The 19146-nt window shown below is 39.1% G+C and overlaps 1 protein-coding gene across 1 annotated transcript; it reads left to right on the plus strand.

Moving 5' to 3' along the window:
• Positions 1-14203: 14203 nt before the first annotated feature.
• Positions 14204-18926, plus strand: LOC128622737 (uncharacterized). Its single transcript, XM_053649445.1, has 7 exons — positions 14204-14279; positions 15747-15998; positions 16229-16264; positions 16404-16607; positions 17838-17924; positions 18033-18185; positions 18565-18926. The coding sequence occupies exons 1-7, from the start codon at positions 14204-14206 to the stop codon at positions 18924-18926; spliced, it is 1170 nt and encodes a 389-aa protein (XP_053505420.1).
• Positions 18927-19146: the final 220 nt, after the last annotated feature.

The following is a 19146-nucleotide window of genomic DNA, read 5'->3' on the forward strand; positions in this document are numbered from 1 at the left end:
AAAAAAGGCAGTTCTATATCCCCAGGGTTGTGAAATGTACTGAGAAATTACACTTAATTGGAAGTATGTGTCAATAATGTGTCAAAGTCTTGAATGAGATAACAGTGGAAGTATCCAGCCCCCCCAAAAAGTAAAATGTTGCTACTTTTAAATATTTCCAAGTATTAAAAAGTGAAACGTAAATGTTTTAAACTTTGAAATTAAGTTCATGTCATGCGTTCGTGTGAAAACTAACTGTTAATGCTTTAATATTTAAAACAGTTCGAAGATTTTCATTTCAAAGCGGCTACAGGGTTTTGCCTGAAAACGTCATTCTGTGCATGACTAGCGCTAATGAATTAATCAGAATAAAAATATCCTGTAAATAGCCAATATTTACCATTAGCTAGAGTTTGACTTTCTGCCTAGACACTTTACTTCAGCTACTGGAATCAATGCTAATATAACCTGGACTTTGCAAAGGATAGCTTTAACGCTAATTACATACAGGTGGCGAATTGGAACGATTATTGATATACACAAGTATAGTCAATTACTCAATTATTTTCCAACTCTGCGTATAACTCGGTATAGCCATCCATCCATTATCTATACCGCCTATCCTACAAAGGGTCGCGGGGAGCCTAGAACCTATCCCAGGGGACGCGGGACAAAAGGAAGGGGACACCCTGGACGGGGTGCCAACCCATCGCAGGGCACAATCGTACACACATTTATGCACTAGGGACAATTTGGAAATGCCAGTCAGCCTACAACGCATGTCTTCGGCCTGGGGGAGGAAACCGGAGTCCCTGGAGGAAACCCCCAAAGCATGAGGAGAACATGCAAGCTACGCACACGTATGGCGGAGACATTAATCGAACCCACAACCACGAAGGTGTGAGGCAAACATGCTAACAGAATTAGATCGTTTCCATGTGCTTATGGCCGGTTGGTTCATGCAGATAGCACAGGAAGTACAGTATAGAAAGGGTAGACAGCTTCAGGGTTTAAGGTGGAGTGCTATCTTTAGGGCAGTTTCTTGCGCTAAATAAAGTTTCTATTAAGACGAACAAATAAAACCTACGTGATGGATTTTTGTCCACTGTTACATGGCATTAAATGGATGTTAAGAAATAATCTGTTCATTCGTGAGCCGTGTTTACGTCGGTCCCAGCAGGTGTCTTTTATAAGGCGATGTCACAGATGTGCCCAGAACAACATGAGGTCAGTTGGGAAACAAAAATCACCAAGCAGAAGAGCATAAATCATTTCTTAATTACTTGAATAATATTTCTCTCACCAGAATATTATTTGGTGAAATTACTCACCATGTGGGTCATGGTTTATAAAGGTTTCCTCCTATGTCACACTTTACAACAACGGGCCCTGCTGTATTGCAGCGAGGTGACCCAAACATATATATATATATATATATATATATATATATATATATATATATATATATACACACACACTGTTTCCTATACAAGTATGCATGCTACATCTGGCCTCAGCATGATTACGTGACCAGAACAAGGCTACACTGTGTGCAATATGTCAAATGTGAGAACTCAGCTTGCCGGATTACACATTCCGCCAAGAACGAAGATCTCACAGTTTTGCTATCTTGGAAGGTACTTGAAACGAGGTATGGAGACGAGCGTACTGAAAGGTACACACTGACGCACACATAACGTATGCTACACGGGGAGTAGGCCGGCTGGAAGGCAGTGAGGCGTGTTGCGAGGACATATCTCAGAGTGGCTTCCTCTACAGTCCATCTCACATGGTGTTGTTTACGCAAGCCCAGTTTTCAGTACGGCACTGATCCTAAGCAGTGAAGCTCCTCAAAATGTGTATAACCACAGGAGTGTGTGTATTTAGGCTAAAAAGGTTCTGTGCTCACAAACAATTACGTCACAAATATGTATTTGTGAAAATAACCTGTCAGCTGAGAAAGCCCAGATATCATCTCTACACCGAACACTAAGATGTACTGTATAACCTTTCATTAAAAAAACAATGAAGAAGTTTTTCCATGACACTGAAGTGAATTCAAATTTATTTATTTATTTTTACAATTACAATTATATTAACAAGAGTTTAGAGGTATATTGTGGTCAGAAAAATACAAAATGAAACACTGTTATTTTGAGGGTACTGATGTCATCCTCGTTGGCCGATATCTCTGACCTTGAAGTGTTGCAACAGGGTGTTTCCATCAGAAACTCTACTCTCTGGGCCTCCCTCGGAAAGAATAATCTTCTACTTTTCCTTGCCTGTATGGCTGTAAAACATTTCCATAACCCTGATATATTTCGGGTCCGGACCCTGGGGCGTGCCGTTTAACCGTGTGTCACGTTTCTTGTCGAACAGCTGAATAGAAATCCTTTTATAGTAGCTCAAAACAGGATAAATATTCAAATCCGAATAACGCCATTTAAACATTTTCTGTATAAATAATCTACCCTTTCATAGGAGCATATTGTGGGCATGAGCGTTATTATTATCCCCCTCAAAGCTGACACTTTTTAAATTGACCTAGCTGTTGACAGGGATACCATTTACCCCACCAATGACTTCACCAGTCACTTGACTCTATGTTTCTCCAAAACGAACCCCAGTTTAAAAAGCTAAAATGTGTGAACAATATGATCATTTCAGTGATTTTTTAAAAATCTGAATGTTTCTATGCTTTCAAAAAAAAACAGCAAAAAAAAAACAACAAACATTTTATTTCATCCATTGCATGAGGAGTGGAAAAGAAATCCTTTTATAGTAACTCAAACTAGGATGAATATTAAAATCCGAATACACTTCTTAAAGTTTGTTTCGAGGTAGTCCTTACTATGGAAGTTTTCCTGAACTGAACGAAGGTGAGCCCAAGTCATTGTTTTGCGAGTCACAAATAAGTCTCAAGTCATGATAGGCAAGTCACAAGTCCTTAAACTTTAGGTTTCTAATCCTAAACAAGTGCTAATGTGCTCTTGATCAAATTTAAGGCCGGAGTAATAATTACCATAGGGCATTTATGCAGAAATCATGCAGAGTTTTTAACATCGGTGTTCATCAATTTTTAGACAAACACAACTCAATGGAAATATATGGATATTTGAGAGACGCATAACTATGACTACGAAAGCTGAATACTTTCGCTAAGAGTACCTTCTCATCTGTCGCACTTCGATTTGGCTTTCCCTCGGGATTTGCTTTTTTGTGCAACTTCAAATGACGAATGAAATGTGAAGTTTTTGCCTCTGCGTCTGATATTCTTGAACTGCGGGTTCTACATGTTGCAACCATTTTGTTGTCTCAAACAACATCATCTTTGTTGGTAAAGGCTACTATCTTTGGGATCATGGGTTCTGCAAAAGTGCCTCTGTCATCTGTGAATGAGCGGCCTTTCAATCTTGTCGTTGTCTAGTGCAAGTTGGACGGCTGTCTGGTTGAATGTGGACCTCGGAAATGAAATGAAAGATTTCGACGTCCAATGTATCAAGTGTCCGGTCCGGTCCGGTCGCAAGTCTTCTTTGATTATGTCGAGTCAAGCTGTAAGTCAGCGAATCTGTGACTCGAGTCCAAGTTAAGTCCGAGTCATATGACTCGAGACCACAAGACCGGTTTGTTGATTTTTTGCATGCATCTCAGTCACAAGTAAAGCTACCGCAAGTTTTAAACCCTGGTTATTATGGAGTTTACAATAGGAAATGCTAATCGCTTATATCGCTTTAATTATTAGCATCATCAGCTTCACTCTCTGACTCATCACCTGAGGTCACTAAAGGTCACTCAGGTGATCTCTGCTCATGCTTACTATGGGGAAATAATCTCTGATTTATCCAGCTAATTCATTTTGTTGGCTTCTTAGTAATGTTTTTTTTTTTTATTAGGGCATTTAAACATTTTAACACTTTATTCGCTGTGATTTGTACGGAGTGTTTAAGCACTCTTCTGTGTTTCGATGATGACGTGACGGTGCGGGAACATAGTGGACATTTTGTCAGCCGTTCTCGGGTCATAAACTGAATCGATCGAATCGTGAGGAAATCACACTTGGCTTGCACAGTTTTAGACATCTTTAGGCAGACGGACGCCGTGTTTGTTAAACAATGTGATGCCAAGGCAAGGTTAGATGGTAGCTTCGATAAAAGAAAACATTTCCACGTTATTTTGGTCAATTCTTTTGATGTTTTCTTAAAGTAGAGAGGTCTGTTATTGTATAAGTACTGTATATTAATGTCAGAAAAACTAAATTTTTGGTAAAACCCAGTTTTAAATCTTCGGTTCTTTTCCAGCATTCAGCTCTAGCTACTTCCAACCACCTCACATATTCTTGTGTTTTACACTATATAGAGAAAAAAATAAGAGATTATGTTTCATCATTCTAATATCCATGATAGCAGAATTTTCCAATAGTTTCCCCAATAGGCCATCTACACTACGCTTCAAGCCACGATGAGCAAACACTCTCACAATTAGTGCTCTCTTGCAGAGCCCTGGCTATAAAAACAAAAGAATGTAAATACTCGGTTCATTCTGTCATTAGTCTGTCTTTACAACATATTTTCTGTCAACATGTTTTCCTCTGAAATGCAGCAGGGAGTACTCCTTTTCCTCTCTAGTGCCCCATTTATTTGTCGCTGTATTTCATTTCAGTGATCTTTGTTATAGATGAAGGTCAATATGGGCTCAGTGAGAAAACAGAGTGAGATCATTCAAGGAATGAATTATGCATGTGTGCAATAAGGGAATCATTTTGTCCTCTGGCACAGAATGGCCAGATTATTAGAGAGTCTGCTACATACGGCTAAAATCTGGAATGTCTGCGCTGAAGCTAGAAAGAATCTTGGAAGGTTTTCGTCTTGAATATGCCAGTCTATTGCCCCGCAGACTGAGGTCACAAGTGTAGGCCTTGACACACAGACCTCATGTTTTACTTCCTGTTTGCTATTTCCTGGTTTTCCACAGTCCCTGTTTCCTGTCTCATCTAGCGCTATCTTGAATATAATCCTGATTCTGCATCTGTCCCTTATTGTTAGTCTCGATCACATCTTGTTAGCAAGTATACAGTATATATAGAGCGCATACCACTGTATTTGTGTGTTGTGTGAAGTCTTAAATGATATATTTACTCTAGTTTGCTTGTTGTCATCGTTCCTAGTTTTTCTTAGGCCTAATTTTGTCTTATTTTCTAGTACAATTGTCCATTCCAGTCTTTGACCTTGTCCCTGTCTGAACACTTTACTTTGTGAGAGGTTCAGTCCTTGTCAGTGAGCTATCCCCAGTCTTGGTCTCGGCCCTGGAGTCATTTTTCACATGCTGTTTAACAGTAGTACTTATTTCCTGCTTCACTTCCGCTCCAGCTCCTCCCTGGTCGCACATCTGGTATTAGTCCTATTCTATACTAAACCACGTTCTCCTATACGTTAGTTTCTTTATTTTAGTTTCCTAATTTGTTAGTTCTCGTAAATTAGTTAAGTTTCAAGTCTCATTGCGTCTAGTTATTCTCTCGTATCAACCCGATCAATCACGGTGTGTTCTGTGTAATCACATTTGGTATTTCAGAGACTTCATTTCCAACTCTCTTCACATAAAACAGCTGCAAACTAGAACAACATGGCGCTTAAAAAAAATACCACTCAGCTGGTGGACCACAGCCAGACAGATGGCAGATTCTCACTGTTAAATCAGACTAGATATAAAACCTGTGATAAGTGATAACGCACTAAGAAAACCTGTAGCGCTAGAGCTGAATGTTGAAATGCTAGTGTAACTCACTGTTGAGCCAATGCGAACAATATTGTCATCACGAAATTCCTAATTATTCTCATGTACTTTTATTTCTTCTAGTAATACCATGACACCATCTAATAAGATTCCCCCATCATGACAACATTTCTGTTTTAATGTTCACAGACTAATTTAGCTAATTTGTAGACCTGCTTTCTGACTCATACTGATGGCTTAGTCATGCTAATTGGATGTAACTTGTTATTGCGTAAACCATGTCCACTTAATCCTTAGGTCGTGGTTGCAATCAGTGGCATGTTGGACGTCTGAAATTTGCGGAGAAATCCAACATGATCGATTGATTAATTAATTATGTTGGTGGTTAAGTCCTTGTATAAGGTCTTCATAAGGTGTCCAAATATACTTTTGCTGAACACTTTCATAAGAACATCTGTACATGTGCTCACTCATGTAATTATGCGATCAGCCAATCATGTGGCGGCAGCAGCTCAATGCATATGCGAGTCATGGAGATACAGGTCAACATCAGAAAGGAGAAAATTCCCTGTGATGTCTGTGAATTTGACCGTGACATGGTTGTCGGTGCCAGACGGGCTGGTTTGAGTATTTCAGAAACTGCGGATTTCCTGAGTTTTATACAAACAAGAATGGTACAAAAAAACAAAAAAAAAAACTCAACATCGTGCTAATGAGAGAGGTCAGAGGAGAATGGCCAGACTGATTCAAGCTTACAGGAAGGCTACGGTAACTCAAATAACAACTTTTTATAACCGTGGTGAGCAGAAAAGCATGTCAGTACATCAAAATTTAAGCCAGATTGGCTACAACAGCACAAGGCGACATCAGATTCCACTCCTCTCAGACATGAACTGGAATCCAAAGCTATATTGGGCACAGAATCACCCAAAATGGACAGCTGAAGATTGGAAAAAGACTCCGCAAGCTCCTTAACTGATGAGTGAGCTAGTTTGGCTCTCTTTGGTAGACACCACAACTGAAGAATACAATGTGAGTATTACTACAGTAATTGCACAAAGTTTAAGTGCAATTTGCATAGCCATTCTGTCAATAAGTAAATCAAATTACACATGCGTAATTTTAAGGCGCTGAAATGCTTAGGCCTTCCCTAAGCATTTCTGGACACATCTGGCTAGAGCGTCTCTGTGGGTACATCCTGACTCTGGTGTCCATGTGACATCTTTGCAAAATATAACCTTTTAAACATGGATGCATTGAGGAGTGTCTCTGGTGCATGCCTCTCAAACTTTTATTCACCTTCCGTAGTGATCTCATCAGTCATTGTAGGCTTTGTTCCCTGACCAGCCCTGACCTCCAAATTTCTTCATTATCTCAACAAATTTGCTTTGTGTTATACTGTATATGTATTAAACTGGTTCTGTATTGTTAAGATGTCTCCTTCGTATCATTGCTTGTATATGTATATACGTATGGTATGTGTCGTAATAAACAGTATGTGTTGTCCGTTCTTGATGACCAAGTGTGAGAGCTCAAGTTAAACAAATATCCCATTCAAATACCATAGACAATTTTGGTTTAGACCAATGAAGTCATTCCATTGGCCGGCTCCAAACAGTAGATAACATAGCTGAGGCTAACCCATATATCTTGACTTAGCATGGGAAAGCAAATGCTGGACTGAATTAACGAGAAAGTGGATATTTGAAAAACATATTGTGTAATTGTTACCGTGACAAGATTTAGCACTATCGATGTTTGCAGTGAAGTGTCTGAACAGCTGTAAAGCATCAAATGCAATCTGTCTGAACGTCTTTGTTATATGCTATGGGATAAATTTGGATAGGTGCGCATTGGTGTATATATGCTGGCTTGTCTGAGGGGGAGGGACCCTGTGGTTTAAAGTAATGGTTCACAAATTGGTTCAGTATTTGATTTGTGTATTAAAACACAGCCACAAGTGCAGACATATTCATACAAACATCTATTCGATTAGCAGAGAGTTTAATCCAAAGCTCCATAGAGTAAAGTTGCATTCGACATTAATTTGTATGTAAAGTATCCTATTAAATATGTATTAAATAGTCTACTAATTCAGATAAACCTAGAATTTGGTTGGCTAGCTTAGGTCTAAAAATGCTGTTGGATTTAATGGGGTGGCATTAGCGACGAAAATAAAACTAGCTAGCAAATGAGTATGTTGAAGGTCAAAATAAAAATGTAATGAGTGAAAAGCATTTTGTTTCTCTAGTTAATGCACTTGAGTAAGAGTATTCGGTTTGAATAATATTTATTATTATTGTAGAAACGTTTCAAAAATAGTAGGCCTATTTAAGTACTAGTAATGAATAAAGTGTAATTACTGAAATATTTCCCATCCCTTCCACCAAGCCTAGCGTTGTGTGCTGTACGTGTGTGTTCACCAGTCGCAAGCTCCTTTCCTCACCAACGCCACAGTATCAACGTTGAACCGAATCGAAAATGAACAGTGATAGCTAACATAATGTTCTGCCAAAGTTGCACTATTGAGCTATCGGTTCTCAGTAAATGAGACAGTCTAAATTCACTATTTATATCCACTGCCATCTCAGATAAAAGCTAATTCTATGTATGGTAAAACCTCAGAGAGCACAGTCATTGCCCAGAGCCTTGAATGATTTTTTTCCCCCTCTCCTGATAAAATTTCCAATGTTTACTCAGTGATTCTGCAAGCTCCAACGCTGTAGATACAAAGTGTTCTCATGACCGTTGCATGAGATATATTTACCCCCCACAGACACACACACTCTTATTCAGGACCATGATGATATGTATGATTTATATCATGATATCCATTGCTTGTGTGTGTGTTTCTTTGCTTTGTTGAATGCTGGACTGCTTCAGTGATCGATGTCATGATCGAGACCGTTGTAATCTGAGTTTTAGTTTGATATTGAAGTTGAAGTCAGTTGAAAGTCTGGTAGTTTAGTAGAGAGAACATATCCAAGGTCACTAGGATGAAGGTTTCATGTTTGATTTGTAGGTTTTTACGTCCATATTTGGTTTTACCCCATGCTTCACCTGCCTTCGTATATCCGAACCGGATGAACACAAATACTGTAGTCTATACTGTATACATAAATCTAGAGGTTATAAGAATCATGAAGGGATCAGCATTTGTCTTGCTCGTGCTGTGTTGCGGATGTTAAATGATATTTTTAATTTGAGATACTACTTAAATGGAAATCAGAGCATCAAGTAGTTAAACAAACATTCTTAACTGTACCTTTTGGTTTCCAGAAAAGAATAATAATTAAAAAAAAAAAAAAAAGCCTTTAGGCCTCCTACAGATAACCAGTTTGTGCCGGACAAGCCATTGTTTCCCTATGGAGAGAGCGGTGACACTCTGCCTACAGGCGACATCACTTTAGACAGCATGTAGCACTTGGGTTTGACGCATTGGCGCGGCACTCAAAATTCAACATTGACCCAATTTACATTATGTGTAAATTTACAGATCAGGATTCATCACAAAGCAGGATTAAACCAGGGACCCTGGAGATGTGAAGTGGCACCGGTACCCGATTCACCACTGTGCACCTGGGCCATGTGACATGCATATGAAAATTTAATGTCTAACATTAGATAAGAATGAAACATTCAAGTTTGGTGCCCTATTCTAAAAGCAGAACATTAAGAGTGCTTAGAAGACTATTCTTTTTACAGAGGCTCACGTCTTGACCTGGATGACCTTGGTTTTGCTCTCAGAGACGACTCCTGGCAGAGGGTTATCTCACCGTGTGCCTGTGTTCCCTGATTCCTCTTTCCATTCTCACCCTTCCCTCTTCCCTCCCCACGAAGTCTCAGCCGAGACAGACCTGACATCATCCTTTTACAACAGCTGTCTTCAGGAACACAGAATGCAAACCATTTGCGATCCAATGAAGTATTCAATTACAACAAGCTGGCATGGACAAACCTCAGATCTTTGCTGATTTCTTTTTCTTACTTCCTGTTGGTGTTGGAAACTTTATGTTTGTCTAGGTCAGTGACTGTTTTATGGTGACCCTGTACTAATAGCTCCGAAAATTCATTTTAGATCAAGTTCATTTACTGGTTCACAGAATTAGGGCACTCTACATTATGTCTACAAATCTCTTATTCTGTGTGTTTGCTTATTACTCGAAGAACTGGGCTCAGGATTGGAGGATGGCAACAAGTATGACACAGAGGCCAAATAAAGTTCCTATAAAAACAATAATATGGTGTTGCAAAGTTAGAAAAAACCAAGTCACCTACCTGCCCTAAGCATTACTAGTATCCATATAGACAGTGGAGGCGCGTAGCGATTATAACACTCAGTTATCTGTACGGTATGTTCATCAAGATGTTGACTAGAACAAAATATTGAAATTATAATTTGAACACTGCGAGACTGGGAGACGAAAAATAAATCATGATTTGTACTCTGGACTGAGGTGGAAAGACGCAAATCTTTCAATCCGTCAAGGATAATCGAGAAGAAATAAAAATATATTTTTTGTAATTCACCTGCCATCCCTGTTTTACCTGACATTTCGATTAGCTCTGGTACTCTCCTGTACGTGTTTAGGGCATTGTTATTGTATTAATGCTACGACCCCCACCAGCTACTCGAGGCTAGTGAGTCATGGGAAGGAGGCTTGTAGGATCGTAGGAGATGACATCACACGGCATAATTCATGTGACGTCAGACCGCTTAATGTTGTTTTTAAAGCTGTGTCACAGTCCCTTCAGTGTGTTTATAATAAAGAACACACTCCTTACGCAAAGACAGTTAGACGGGCTATTTAGCTAAGTATGTGGGGTTTTTTTTTTTTTTGGTAAATGTAAATATATATATTTTTTTACATTCATTCAATAAAGGCCTTCTTACATCAGTTTTATTTCACGGATCTCGTGAAATCCTAAGCTAAGCTTGGCTTTATACGCAACTGAAAACAGGGTCGGACTGCAAAGACCAGCATTTAGATTTTTACTGCATGTCATTGTAAAATATTCACACGTCACTCACGCTACACGTGCAACTACAGGACGCGCACAGTATTCTGTAATGCTCTCGGTTACGTTTGTTTTTTTTCTTTCAGCCCTACAACTCTTACATCATAAAACTCATAAAAAATATGTTTGTGCAGACCAAATAATGTCTAGCCCTGTTCTCACATGTGCCCCGTGTTTGGGATTGATTTGCCAAACAACACTCTTTTACCCTGCCATGCCTTTATTTCTGTATTATTCCAGGAAGCTATGGATTGTGGTTTTTTTTTTTTTTGTTGTTGTTGTTAATTGAAGAAAGCTGTGTATATTCTCAGTTTTGGAGTGCCCTCTATATTCTGTTTTCACTATGGAATTGAAAAGATTTCAATCTGATTTTAAAAAGAATACGGTACTATTATAAAACTAAAAATAAAAATACAACCTGACTTCATGATTAGTGAATCTGTTCTGCTCCTAAGACGTTCCACTGAACTAATGAAGCTATTACTCGGCAGGTTTCCTGGAGGCTGGGGGTCATGTATTAGTCTTTGGCAGTATGGCTGGGTGATACGATGATATAATATCGAGAAACGTTGCTAAAATTCGTAAAGTTTATATAACAGTGTGCTTTTCTGTCATATTTTGGATATCATGATTTCGTTTTAGAATTTCTTTTTAAATAATTACAAATCGACTGATCTGATGGTAACATTTTTACGTAGTATTTAAAAAAAGATTTGCTCGCTTGACTCCCAACCATTTATGGCTGCAGCGTCTTCAGAGTTCAAACTTGCAGTCTCTGAACAGAAGCGTGAACGCTTTTCCGTCGCACCATGCGAGAGTAATTTTTGCCTGTTTGCAGAATTCATCCGATTGGTTTTCCCGGACCGCCACGTATTTACGACAGTTACATAGTCCATTCGCGTGTGTGTTCTGGATTTCCCGGCTGAATTTCACACTAGATGTGACCTGAGGAAGGTTATATTTATGGCAACTTATCTAAAGGGGCCCCGAGACCCAATTCTGATATTCTGTTGAAAAACAATCCACATTCCCCTAGCCTTGTTAAATGGTGAGAGTAGTCTGTTGGAGTGTAAGCAGGCAGCGTGCAGATCCTTATATAGACAGCAGACATTAGGTAAACGCAAGGTAGACATTAGGTAAACTGAAAATAGGCGCATTTCAATCAACAGTTTTATTCATAACTGTGATATGCCTCTCTGAGTTGGCAAAGAGAGCAGGGCACTGGGCACACAACATCAAAGTGTGTGTGTGTGTGTGTGTGTGTATGTTTATATATCTTGGTTGGGACCAAACATCTCCATATCTGAGAGCTTTGACCTTGTGGGGGCATTTGCTTGGTCCCCATGAGGTGATTTGACAACGTGTATGATTATTATAATTAAACTATAGGATACAGTAGATATCGAGGTGCAATAATTACAACAAGTCTAACTGTTTCTTTTTCTCTTTTCTTTGCTGGACACAACAGAATCACTGAGTTTTTAAACATATTGCACTTTTAACCAAATTGATAATATTTTAATGGTGGTTCCACAGCTTTGGCCTCGCTTCCAAACCTGCCTTTTTTCAGTTTTTTCTTCTTTTTTTCTCTACATACACACTGCAGCTTATCAGCCTGGGAGAGAAATGTATATCTCCTCTGCAGACCCTTTTCCCCCCTGTTGTTTTTTATTCTGCAATTATTTCATCGCATAACTATGCTGCTCCATCAAACTGTACGTAAAAATGGTTTCAATCATGTTTCACGCAAGGCAATAAAAGCAGCTTTTGTGTCCAATTAAGGTATTACACTGTTTTGCGTTAAGGAATTACAGCATTGAGCAAGCCTCAGCCCGACTCCATTTCAAATCCACTGCTTTATTAAAGGCACATTAGACATTGGCGAAGTCATTTCACTCAATGGCCAATAACTAACTGACTAAATTTATCAGTTCTCACACGAAGCCAGACAACTTGTTTTAAAACGGTCTGGATTTGGATGTTAGTGTGTTTTTTAAAGATAAGAATTTTCATGTAGAGTTTTGAATGATCTTTTATCCTCTTTTCCCAAATGCAGCGTATTGTTGCTATGCACGTTACCAATGCAAGCAGTCGACTGAGATGAGTCATCTTTGTGAACTTACGGACATTCGGACGTCTGTAATTCCACTACAGTATGTGGTGCTAACATGGTATGTTGGTTCATTTTGGAAGGAAGAAAGGTTCAAAAAGGTTTGCTTTGGACCACAGAACAAAACAATTTCTTGTGACGAAAAGCATCTTGTGATTGAATTGTAATTGGTTACATCATTACAGCTCTGGTTAGATTATTTTTGTTGGGCATTAGGATCTTTAATGAAGAACATGCCTAATGTCTTCTATGTCGTTTGGATAACAAGGTGTTTCTCTAAGATGTTTGTCCTTGTGAGGATGGAGATAATTATTAATGAAGCTCATTAATTTTATTCCTACAACCAAATATAGACCTAACCTTAGTAACCAAATGGAAAGTTTTTGGCTGTTTTAATTAATAATTGTCCTTATAGAGACCAGCCAAACGTCCCCACAAGGTGATATTTGTTCCTCACCAAGATACATGTTCTCTCTCTCTCTCTCTCTCTCTCTCTCTCTCTCTCTCTCTGCATATATGCGGTTTTACGTTCAATTTCAAAATGTCTATCAATGCAGGAATGACCTAATCTTTATTCTTGCCAACAGCCTAAAAACACAGCTTGTGTTCTGGCAGAAGGTTCCCAGCCCAAAGAAGGAGAGCTGGATCACAAAAAAACAAAACAAAACTAAACTTAACTAAAGGAGAAAAAAAAAAAAAAGTGATACCTTTCCAGGAAACCCCTTAGATTCACTGCAAAACACACTGAACCTGTCATACCAGGCGATTTCATGCGTTCAGGAAATTTTCAATACGTTGCATAGAATTGAATAGAAGTATTTGAACACAACTAATAATTATTAATACCTTCAGCAAAGCTGCATAAGAGTGTCTAGACCTGCTGATAAATTGCTTACCAAATAATTTGCTTTGGTACATCTCTGGAGCAATGAGGTAAAGAAAATTAGCATATTCTTCGAATTAGAGAGAATATTTAGCATTCAGGAGATTTTGTTTTGGTGGGATGTGAGCTTACTCTCCCTTAACCTCTGTACTTCTCTTCTCTGCATCTCCTTTTTTTTTTTTTCTTCTATCCAGCAATGTGTTTCCCAAGCACAAATCATTGTTGGGGCCTCAGAGGTGGAGTAAAGAGGAAAAAAAAAAAAAAAGTGAAATACACATAGACAGTGTTGGGTGTAGTAATTATTTAGTGAATCATACCCTTACCTTTGTCCAACCCCCCATCATGAATACACACACACACACACACACACACACACACAGATGGACATCCCACTCCAATTTCCCTCCTTTTTCAAAGCTATGAGCTTTTGAGGGAGAATAAAACCCCTAGGTTGCTAAAGGAAAGGGTTATTACAGAGCAGGATGGCGAGGGGCAAAGCTCTGCTGCTCTTCCATGGATTTGTCCTGCTGGCTCTGTGTAGACCCTCACTTCAAGGAGGTAAGATGTCTCCTGCTTTCTGATAAAGGATCTCTCTCTCTCTCTCTCTCTCTCTCTCTCTCTCTCTCTCTCTCTCTCTATGAAACCTTCCAGATGCTCTAAAATACCTATTTTAGAGCCTGACCCTAACCCCCTCCAATCATTATTATAGACAGTGATCCAATGTTTATCATTATAATTAGTGTGTGTTTGGCAGAAACTGATCTAATCTAGCTCAGTTTCATAGGTTCTTAGGTAAAAGTTATTGGGGACTTTTACATTTATTCTACATTGCCTTTGTCTTTCAGATTCAGCCAATAGTCATAGACTGAGCTTAAGTTAACATAAGCAAAACGAACTTCAGAAATAAAGTATGGCTTTAGTTGAGACATTATTGACATTCAGATCACAGACTCTACATCCTGCAAAAGACCATTGAGTCAGAGGAAATTAATACAAAATTAAAAAATCACCTTCCCCTGTAATCACATTCAAGATTATGAACGCACCACCTAAATCGTTTTCAAATTCATTTATTTTTTCAGCATTTTCAATCATTATTTTAGTGCATTTCTACAAACTAGAGTCAAGGCTCTTAAAAGACTCGTAAGCCCACTGAACTAATACTGAATCTTTGCATTTTGTTTATGCAACTTATATTTCAAGTAGTTCAAGTGGTTCTGTCTGAATGCCTGAATTTTAACAGATGTAAAAATGGATGACATCGGTGTATATTGCTACCAGTAGAAAATGTATAGGAGAAGGTATTTTTAATAGTTTATTTAAAGTTATGCTGTTTAGAGATTTCATACACTGCATTAAGCGTCTATTAGAAATTATTACTATCAGATAACTAAAAATCTTACATAAGAACCCTTAAGGGTTCTTCAGTTGTCCCTCTGGAGGAGCGATCCTGAAAGGTTCTTCGTGGAACCTGAGTGCTTCTCACTCAGAGAATATTCCAATTACAACCATTTCTGGAAGCTATAGACCCTTAAGTATCCAAGGAGCCATTAAGGAACTCTAGAAAGAGGATTTTTTCTAAGACTGTACAGTAGATGAGAAGACCTGTTCCCATAGATGTTAAATTCTAACTTTGTAAGCAACCTAGACGTAGGCTATAATTTTCATAATTTGATAAAGATTAATCATTATAATGTTAATTACAGGACACTCTTTTTTCAAAGTACATGTAACATTGAGTGTTTAAAGTTCTATGAACCTGGAGGAGGATAGTACTCTTATGACAGAAGGTAAATTCTTGTTATTAGTAATAGTGTGTAATCAGGTGACTGGAAGAATGTGCGGCTGTGGATCAGGTGGTAGAGCGGGTTGTCCATTAATCGTAGGGATGGCGGTTCAATTCACGGCCCACATGACTCCACATGCCGAAGTGTCCTTGGGCAATTTCCTGTTCTCATTCATTCATTCATCATTCCAAATAATTTAGTAACTATTCCATTGAAAGGTTCTTGTCTTCTGTTGCAGGAGTCTACATACCAGCTGCAGGAGGAGGAGGAGGAGCTGGGCCTGGAATAGGGGCTGGCATTGGTCCTGGTTTTGGACAAGGTGCTGGAGCTGGACTTGGTACTGGAATTAGACCTGGGGTAGGCGTAGGCACAGGACTTGGTCCTGGAGGTATAGGGACCGGAGTCCTTCCAGGGAGTGGTCTTGGTGCTGGTCCTGGAGGTGCACTGGGAACTGGACCAGGAGTTGGCACCAGTCCTGGAGCAGGAGGTGGTAAATATTTCCTTTTAATAAACACAAGATGCGCTAGTATTAATTTTCTAGCTCAATTAATTAAAACAATTATGTTTGGCACATTAATGTTGATCAAAAGTCTCGTTTAAGTCTTAGGCATATACTGTATGTGATTAAAAAAAATTCTAACATTTTTACATCGATAGAAAGTCCTATATTCTTTAAAACTAAATATTGTTTTCCTCCATTTCAATGTATTTTAATTCCAGGTAGGTTTCTTGGTTATAAGCCAGGGAAGACAGCTGGTGAGTGACAACCTACATTCTTTACACTTAACTATTATGGCCATACATTATTTTTTAAATATACATTTGTTATTTAAAGGCAATTTAAGGAAGTTACATCTAAGCAGGACGCACATTTTTTTTTTGGGTTATGATGTAGGTCCCGGTACAGCAGGGACTGCATTTGGTACTGGTACTGGTGGGCCAGGACTTGGAACTGGACAATTTGTTCCTGGTACTCGTACAGGAGGAGTAGGACCAGGTGGTTATGGTACAGGTCCTGGAACAGGTGGACCAGTCACTGGTGGTCTTGGAACTGGTGGAATAGGAGTTGGTGGCTTTGGCACTGGAGGACTTGGAGCAGGTTTGTGGCACTTCTGTTAAACAAGTTACATAAAATTTCACTGTAAACTATCTCTTCTGAGGGACTCTCCTGTAAATCCCCCCAAACACCCCATGTGTTGAGGGTAATATACTAAATTACATGATATGGTGGGCCTAGAAGTGTGGGTACTTGCTCTGGATCTGTTAGTAGTGTGGGTACTAGCTCTGGATCTTTCAGTAGTGTAGTAATGGTTCTAGACCTGTTAGTAGTGTAGGTACTGACTCTGGATCTTGTAGGTTTGGTCCAGGGGGCATTGAATCAGGAGCTATTAGTCCTGGAAGTCCTGTTCCCAGAGGTGTCAGAACTGAATGGCATTGCCATTGGGCTTGGATCAGATCAAGTCAGATCAGATTGAGTCAGATCTCATGAAAAAATATCAGCAGCAATTTAACTCTTCTTGTAAAGCATTACATAACAGGAATGCTTTAAGATGCTGGTGGACAAACATACAAATAACATATACACTGATGTTATTGTAAGCGCTTTGAGAATGTGTGTTGAGAAAATCATGAACAGTAGCTAGATGCTAGTAATGCAACTGAATGATATATAGCTTTTAAGCAATTTAAAAAATCATCTTATCTAAGATAAATTCTGAATTGTTATACTGTATATAAATTTCTGAGATTCGTGTTTAGGCCGTAATGCAATGCAATCTGAGCAGGTCACAAATTACTAAGGCTGCTAAGATTAACTGACACAACAACTGTGCATAACTCTGTCAACCAGAAATGATAATGATAAATGTGATAACAGTTGCACTTACACTATAGAATTATTTTAGTACTCTATGACAGTTTCCAAAGAAGATCAAATGGACCCCAAGCCAATCAAAATTTTTGCTCTCTCGCAACTAATGTGTTATTTGTTGTACCTGGTTAGGTGTAAAAACTTGAATAACGTTCAGACCGAGCCAATTATACTATACCGTCACATGACACACTTATTTATTTCTTAATTGCTTTCCTTGTTCATTGCTACAGTTGTTTAATGGCTCAAGCTTTATTTTTTAAACCAGGAGCTGCTGGCAAGCCTCCAAAAACAGGTGAGATTGGAGTCAGCCATTCTGTAGTAATTATATGGATAATATTTCCTTATATAGAGTATGCAAGACATCAACTTTTCAGCAGATATTCTGTATTCATTATTTGCTCATATTTACAACAATTGTATTCTAGTAAATGTGTCAATAAATGTATACTTTCCTAGGGGCAGGATATGGTGCTCAGGGACTTGGAACTGGTGCTCTTGGAGGTGGTGGACTAGGAGGACTTGTGCCTGGAGGTGCAGGGCCTGGTGAGTTTGGTGCTTTTATTGTTATAACAATGAAAGTCAATAAATTGAACATCATTACTTTTCCATAGTAAAAAAGAGAATATTTAGTTGGGCTTGGTACTGGATTAGGTGCTGGAGGACTAGGTCTTGGTGCTGGAGTGCCTGGTACTCTTGGAGCAGGATTTGGACCTGGAGGGATTGGTCCAGGGGGTCTTGGAACTGGTGGTGTTGGGCCTGGTGGACTTGGAACTGGTGGTGTTGGCCCTGGTGGACTTGGACGAGGTTAGACATAATGAACAAGTACTTAGCCCCTAACTAGAGTGAACGCTAAGTGTACACTTTATGAATAGTTAATAGAATTCTGTAAAACTAAAGAAAAACAACTCATTGGTTTTAGTTGAGGTGTTGGTAATGAAAAGTTTTAGGATGATATCATGCAATATTGTTTTTACTTCTGCTACTCTGGTTGCAAAATACTAATATATGCATTTTAAAGCAAGTTCCTAGCAACCTAGCCAAATACCATATTTTTTGTTTCTTTTTTTATAGGCATCAGTGGGAAACCTCCAAAACTGGGTCAGTACATTTTAACTGGCACAGTATTGTGATTTTTCTTCAAGAAAATACGTGAAGGGGATAAACATTTTGGTTTAAATGCACATTTGCCAATTTTCTTCTATAGGAGGCTTAGGTGGACTTGGCACTGGACAGAGTGTTGGGAGTTTTGGACCAGGAGCAAGTGGTCTTGGAGGAGTCGGAACAGGAGTTGGACCAGGAGGAGTTGGTCCAGGAGGAGTTGGACCAGGAGGAGTTGGTCCAGGAGGAGTTGGACCAGGAGGAGTTGGTCCAGGTGGTACTGGTCTAGGAGGATTTGGTCCAGGAGGAGTCAGACCAGGAGGAGTTGGCCCAGCTGGAATTGGTCCAGGAGTAGGAACAGGGGGTGTTAGTCCTGGAGGAGTTGGTCCTGGTGGAGTTGGCGTAGGTTATGGTCCTGGTGGAGTGGGAGTAGGTAAGGAACCTTAATTTACTTATTTAAATATACAGATAGGTGACAAATTAAAGGGAAAAAATGGGGGCTCTACTTTGCTGTGGGGGCATTTTGCTGGTATGTATTGGGCCCACTTAATCTGTTAATGGGAAGGTTCACATTATGGGAAGGTTATCATATGATTAAATTTTTCTATAATCCTGTTGAGAGTGGTCTCATCCAGGATGACAATGCCTCAATCCACAGGGCTCATAT

The sequence above is a fragment of the Ictalurus furcatus genome, chromosome 18 (assembly GCF_023375685.1).
Source record: "Ictalurus furcatus strain D&B chromosome 18, Billie_1.0, whole genome shotgun sequence".
NCBI lineage: Eukaryota > Metazoa > Chordata > Actinopteri > Siluriformes > Ictaluridae > Ictalurus > Ictalurus furcatus.

Coding starts and splice junctions, on each gene's coding strand:
- LOC128622737 (XM_053649445.1), top strand. CDS start 14,204: ATGGCGAGGGGCAAAGCTCTGCTGCTCTTCCATGGATTTGTCCTGCTG. Junction 16,265..16,403: donor TAAGCCAGGGAAGACAGCTG/GTGAGTGACAAC, acceptor GTTATGATGTAG/GTCCCGGTACAGCAGGGACT. Junction 17,925..18,032: donor GCCTGGAGGTGCAGGGCCTG/GTGAGTTTGGTG, acceptor GTACTGGATTAG/GTGCTGGAGGACTAGGTCTT.